Source organism: Channa argus, chromosome 10 (genome assembly GCF_033026475.1).
Source record: "Channa argus isolate prfri chromosome 10, Channa argus male v1.0, whole genome shotgun sequence".
Taxonomy (NCBI): Eukaryota; Metazoa; Chordata; class Actinopteri; order Anabantiformes; family Channidae; genus Channa; species Channa argus.
The window spans coordinates 17270622-17277443 of NC_090206.1; the positions used below are offsets into that span (position 1 = coordinate 17270622).

The 6822-nt window shown below is 38.6% G+C and overlaps 1 protein-coding gene across 4 annotated transcripts; it reads left to right on the top strand.

Moving 5' to 3' along the window:
- The first annotated feature begins 610 nt into the window (after positions 1 to 610).
- rbmx (RNA binding motif protein X-linked) lies at positions 611 to 5170 on the top strand. Of its 4 annotated transcripts, none has more exons than XM_067517638.1 (9): positions 611 to 886; positions 983 to 1114; positions 1517 to 1623; positions 1706 to 1871; positions 2034 to 2165; positions 2669 to 2780; positions 3492 to 3620; positions 3709 to 3800; positions 4532 to 5170. In XM_067517638.1, the coding sequence occupies exons 2-9, from the start codon at positions 1006 to 1008 to the stop codon at positions 4846 to 4848; spliced, it is 1164 nt and encodes a 387-aa protein (XP_067373739.1). In that variant the 5' UTR covers positions 611 to 886; positions 983 to 1005; the 3' UTR covers positions 4849 to 5170. The 4 variants fall into 4 exon arrangements, with proteins under 4 accessions (XP_067373739.1, XP_067373740.1, XP_067373737.1 ...); XM_067517639.1 differs by having other exon boundaries at positions 612 to 886; positions 2034 to 2159; XM_067517636.1 differs by having other exon boundaries at positions 613 to 886; positions 2016 to 2165.
- Positions 5171 to 6822: the final 1652 nt, after the last annotated feature.

The window sequence follows — 6822 nt, forward strand, 5'->3', positions numbered from 1 at the left end:
TGCTTCAACATTTGCTAATGGTAATGATGACATGCAGTCAGAGGTTCCATGCATGAAGTAGAATTCCATATTTAACAATCAAGTCAGTGGTTTACATGGGATTAATGTTCTTCACCAAAAAGGTCATTTAAAAAAAAATTCTGCTATTCTAAAAAACTGAAAACAATTTATTGGATGATCAAAAGTACACTTGTACTTACTTTTCTATGTGTACAGGCCATCTCATGTATATTTCTCTCTGTGTTGGCCCTGAGATAGGCTGGATGTCTTTCCAGGATTTACCCTGCCTCTTGCCCAGTGACAGCTTGGGAAAGGCTCCAGCCCCCTGTGACCCTGGTTTGATGGATGGAAAGTTTTCTTATGATTTATGAATAGATGATTTGACTGTCTTTCATAATCATTAACCCATAGCTATTTTTCCAGCAAAAAAAGAGGTGGACATACTTTAAATTAAATTCTGCTGAAAAACGTTATCAACTTATTGTTAATTAATTCCATTGTTATGCGCCTAAATGATTATTACATTTCTGTACTTTACAAAACAACAGTAATTTTCTGTTTTAAGCTGTAGGTGGCAATGTTACGCTCATGCCATGGAGCGTCTAGCGGCCGGAAACAGAAAGTAAGAAGAAGAAGAAGAGAGAAACGTTGGTTTATAAAAGTACGCGGGATAGCGTAGTGAAGTTGCAGCTAACCGCATGCTATTATGATATATATAATACTCGTTTTATACTTTTAAAAGCATCGGATTGGCAGTTGTAAAACTGAAGCAATTCGTTCATATGCGAATTATTTGCGAGCTACTATTAGCCGAGTAACTTGAAACGTTGGCCCGCTTATCGCCATTTTGCGCATTCAATAGCCGAAGACTTCTGCCAGTGGCAAGGTAATGAGCAAATAGCTAAACGTCTGTATACCGAGGGCTATTTTTATGTGGTGTGCAACAATATTCCAGATGCTTTAACCTTTAATGTCTCTTTAGTTGAAGGTGGTGAAATTTGCATTATGGCAGAGGCCGACCGACCAGGGAAGCTTTTCATCGGTGGACTGAACACTGAGACCACCGAGAAGGCCCTGGAGCAGTACTTCAGCAAATATGGGCGGATTGTCGAGGGTAAGAATTTAATAGAACCACAAAAATAATTACTATTTTGTGGTTTGCGCTTGCATCCACCGATTGTGTGTGAGCTACTGTTATTCGTACACCAATGATAAGTAGTTATATGTAATGGGAACCAATGTTAGTTGTTCTAAATTTTAAAGTCCGGCATTATTGTTGTTGTGTAAGCTCTGTGTTCTATAATTCATGAATTTTCTGAAAGCTAATTTTTAATTGTGGATCGTTTTATTTTTTTTTATTTTTATTTTTTTTTTACTTTACATAAAATTTAGCTTGTGAGCTAATGTGACACACTTGTTGTAAAGGATCTTGTTTATGGTAAAATTGAGTTTTCTAGAAAAACAACTCGAAACTGTTCAAAAGCTCTGTTCTTACTTGGTGTTACTTGATTTTTAGTTTTATTGATGAAGGACCGTGAAACCAATAAATCAAGAGGCTTTGCGTTTGTTACTTTTGAAAGTCCAGCTGATGCAAAGGATGCAGCACGCGAGATGAATGGAAAAGTAAGCACTATATTTATTGAGCTATAATCTTAAAGAAGAGAACAATTTGACATTGGGATTGTAATGGTACATTTTCAACCAGTCTCTTGATGGCAAGCCTATCAAAGTGGAGCAAGCTACAAAGCCACAGTTTGAGAGTGGTGGCAGGCGAGGACCTCCACCTATGCACTCACGCAGTCGTGGTCCACCCAGAGGTCCCCGCGGTTCCCGAGGAGGTCCTGGTGGCATGAGAGGCCCACCATCCAGAGGTAAATTTTTATTTTATTTATTTGGATTTTGTCAGTGAGTTGATGCATTAACAATCTGTGGACAACAGTAAAATCTGTTGATTTGTTGTTCTGGAAGTCTTTTGCGCTTATTGTGTTAATATTTGTATTTCTGGTCTGTAAAAGACTACTATGATGATTCAGGAAATGCAGAACCCTTTTTTAAAGGGGTGTCATCTAGAGGCCCCCCTCCAATGAAGAGAGGCCCCCCAGTGCGTAATGGAGGTCCACCACCCAAGAGGTCTGCCCCATCTGGTCCCATGAGCCGACGTAAGTGTGAGAAATTTTATAATTAAATAAAATTTAAAAAAAAAACTGCTGTTGTTAAATCCACAGAATTTGGGTAATTTAGAATTTTGACCCATCCAAAGCTAGTTGAGCTTGGTTTGGAATAGATTTGCTTGCCTGTGAACCTTACTTTCCAGTTACCTTTTTAATCTACTGCAATCATCTTGATGAGTGCTTGCATTTCCTGGTTATCTCCATCTTAATTTTCCAATTATCATCCAATCAGTATTCACAGTACAGCACATTATTGCTTTAATATGGCTCTTTAATATCTTTTACAAATTTTACACTTTTTAAAATGATTGCTTTGATGATATAATTGATGACATCACATAATTGCCTTTGAAGGTTTTGCCTTTGGAGTTTTTAAGGCTAATTTGCTTTGACGTTTGCCTAACCAGCATAGCAACATTACATTTCAGTGCTGAAGGATTCTTGGTGTGTTTCTCCTTGGAAAAGCTTTTTCTAGTTCACTATTATGTTTGTTCCAGCACCCATGACAAGGGACAGGGATCCCTATGGTCCACCTCCTCCACGTAGAGACTCCATGAGGAGAGATGATTACCCATCACCAAGAGATGATCACTATAACTCCAAAGATAGGTAGGACATTTCACATTACTTACAATATACAATGATTTGAAATTGTTTTCCTTTTTACTTTTTTTTTCTTTTTTTTTTTTAATATTTGTTTTTTACTTAGTAAAAAGACTAATATCAGCTATTTGGGATGTTTTTTTGTAACATTGGCAGCATTTTGCTATACATGGGTAAATAAAAGGTGAAATTAAGGATTATAAATGTGTATATTTTTAAACTGTTCTATAGGGTTATTAGTCTTTTGAATGCGGTAAAACAAATACTCGAATTGTAATGCTCTGTTCGACTGCAAAAATGTACTGTATGACTAAGCAAGAGGCCGTTTGAGATCCTTTGCCATGTCTCTACCAGACAGCGTTCTGTTAAATTTATTATCCACTGTGTGTTCCTATTGACTTATCAATAACTTGTCTAGTAACATATTTGCTACAACAAAACTGGACACTGGTGAACAAAGCCATGCTGATCGGACAGTAACCAAAGCTTTTCAGAAGCAGTGTGGGGCAGTATTTTGCAACATTCTGTTGCAGTGGGGGTTGCGTTCGATTTATTCAAACAAATTCCGTGTCAATTTGTACATCATTTGACAGTTGGGTTTTTTTTTTTTTCCCCTAAAAAAGTGACTGCTCTAATACTTAAACAAGTTTTGTCACCTACCAATTAGAATATAGAATATGGTTACATTTCTGGAGTTAATTGTGCCTTGTTTCACAGCTACTCCAGTCGGGATTATAATTCCAGAGATTCAAGGGACTACGGACCTCCTCCCAGAGATTATTCATATAGAGAATACTCCAATTCCAGCTCCCGAGAAGACTATGGGTCAATGTCAAGAGGATACAGGTATGTGTATGACTTGATGCAAAAGGTTAGAAAGTCATACTCTCCTGGTCATAATTTATTATATAACAATTGTTCCTATATTATGTAGTGACCGTGATGGCTATGGGGGAGGCAGAGAACCGAGAAACTATATGGACCGTCCAAGCGGTGGCTCCTACAGAGATTCATATGATGGTTACGGTAAGAATTTAACTACATGTGTAGAGACAACAGATAACTGTGGCACAAGGAGAACCATACAAATGGCCAACCAAACCATAGCAATGACCAACACAAACTTCAGTCACAAGATGGTTTTTCCCCTCCCCAGAGGAAATGGCTTTGCTGGCAGCTTCTTTAAACATTTTTCTTTCCATTTGCTGCAACCCTGACATGCAGTACATGTTGCATATTTCTTTGGTATTAGAAATTTACAACTATTGGTATCTCAACTGAAAAGAGAAATTTATTTACAGTTCATATTACCGCTCCATTCATCAAAAGAATCTGTGTTTGTAAGGAACCCCCCCTCTCCCCCAAGGTCCTTGGAAACATCCGTTGACCACACTGTATGTGTTGCCTAGCAAAACACTCCCTCAAGGAGTTGCCTTCAAAAGTCACCGAGACAACTCTGAAATCTTCGTCCTTGCCTGCAGTTCTAACACTTGGACCTCTAAAAGGAAAATGGCTACTCAAATCAATGGCATGCTGAAATGCGTATTAACTGCCGATTTATTCCCTGTGCTTGGATATATAACTGCACATATCAACTAAATAGCCATGTTAAATTGAAAACCTAATGGGACATTTAAATATGTCTTCCATTAAATTTGTCAAATGAATGACTTCTATTGGCACAAAATATGCACTTGAAAGTGCAAGAAAATGTATAAAGTAAACCTTGCCAATTACCTGACCCATTGACCCTGCAGGTAACTCACGCAGCGCCCCACCTACACGGGGCCCCCCACCATCTTATGGTGGGAGCAGTGGAAGCAGTCGTTACGATGACTATGGCAGCAGCTCCCGAGATGGCTATGGCAGTCGTGACAGTTACGCCAGCAGTCGGAGTGAACCATATCCACCTAGCCGTGGTGAGCGAATGGGCAGGCAGGAGAGGGGTCCAGCTCCCCCTGTCGAGAGAGGCTACCCTCCTCGTGATTCATACAGCAGCTCAAGTCGTGGAGGGCCACGTGGTGGCCGTGGTGGCAATCGGGCTGATAGAGGAATGGCTCGCAGCAGATACTGATTTGAACTGGACTTTGGAAATCATTAAAGCAAACGTTAAGTCTCCGTGCACAGTAAATACATGTTTTGGAAGAAATCTGACATCAAGACAAACTAGCCATATCAAAATCTGTGGATTATGAAGCTTAGCTTTGACTTGTATTTTGACTTTCCCAGTTTTTATGTGTAAACATTTTTCATTTCTTTTTTTTTTTTTCTTGCTCATGTAACAGTACAGTTACCAAGTGAGTGTTAGTTTTTGTACATTCAGTGCTGTTGGAATCTGCAATGCCCTATAAGTCTGGCTTTCCTACTCTAATAAAGCTTTTAGTTGTTCCTTTCAATACTCCTCATCGATTTCCAAAACACCAGAGGCTAACATTACTGTTGAGTAACATCTTGGCAAAGTTCTCTGTAAAACTTGGGTGAGTCTCTGCTCAAACTATGCAAATAGTCAAGTCACTTGAGTTGATTCTTAACACAAATGTACTTCCAAATGGACGGTACTGTTTTCAGGAGTTAGGCAAATGTTACTGTCAAAATGTTCCAATGTAGTTTCCTTGGAAATGGATCCATCACCCTAGAGCAATTTGATGGCATGCAACGACAAAACCAAAGGCAACAGCAACAAATGCAACTCGACCGATAGTCAACAGCTGGTAAGCAAAGCAAACCTCTTTGTTTCTCACCTGTAAATGAGTTTCTCATTGTCCTGTATTGCTATCTCGACTGAAAAGGTGATCTTCAAGACAACTTTTGCCTCAGGGGACAAAAGAAAAAAGGAAGTCAACTGAATGAGACTTTTTCATTGTAGTCCATTATCATCAGCTAAAATTCAAGTGCAACATCCCAAGAAGTTTCATGCCTTTTCAGCAATGAAAGTTTAACAGCTTTTTTTTTTTTTTTTTGACAACTGACCCCTCAAAACGATCCCTTTTGCCCCGTCGCCCAACTTCAGTAAAATATTGGCAACCTGCACATTTTTAAATTATAAAAGTAGTTATTTGTAAAGAGAAAAAAATATTGGTATGAACAGAAAGCCATTCTTAAATTAAGAGCCATTGCCCCAGTATCAGAACCTTTTCCACAAGCATGCCAGTTCAAACAAAGGACACCTTGAAGAACACCATTGCTACTGCCAAACTGGAGACAAAGACTAAAGCGAATTCGCAGTCGGACCAAGGACTACAAATTATTTCTAGATATTGTATGAATACATGATCAAGAGAAGGGCAACATGTTAATATTGTGTTATCTTGCAGGATGAACATCCCGTCAAGCTTGGCAGCCTTTGCTACGAACCTGAATCGTTTCCTCAAGTTGGACTAACAAGACCTCACTCCATAAATGCAGGTATTTCAGCCAAACCAATCATAACTATGGATGGTGTTTTTGAATAAGATATTAAAGATTTTTTTTTCCCTTTATATATTGCAGGTGGCTATCAGATGTATTGCAATGATATGTTCTCTAAAATTCATGTTTACGGCCTTTCAGATGGTGGCACCGGTTTCTGTTCAGAGTCCTGGCTGAATCTTCCCTTCAAGTGGAACATGTTGAAAGTGGGAAGCGCACAAGCTGAAGATTTGCTTCATAGTCTGTTGTGTTCAATAAAGGGCTTAAAAGAGTTTTGTTGTTACTTCAGTTTTGTCTTGCTATGAAATAAGACTATAACTAGGACAATTGTGGTTAGCGTAATGTTTCTGTAGCCCCCTCTCTCTAGATAGCTGGAAGGATAGATATTTATTTTTAAATGTCAGACTGGTTATGAAATTTCATTTCTCAAACTGATTAAAATTTACAATAACTTTACCTGCTAATCTGTAAATCTACTAGCCAATTCCGAATATCACCATCAATTTAACACATTTACAGGTTCATTGTTTTAGAAAACCTCAAGCTTTGAAAGTAGTGCAAATGCCCGTGTTGCAGTAAATGGCAGCAGGCTACATATCAGGCCTACTGATTCATAGTACAGTAGATGGAATTTTTTTTT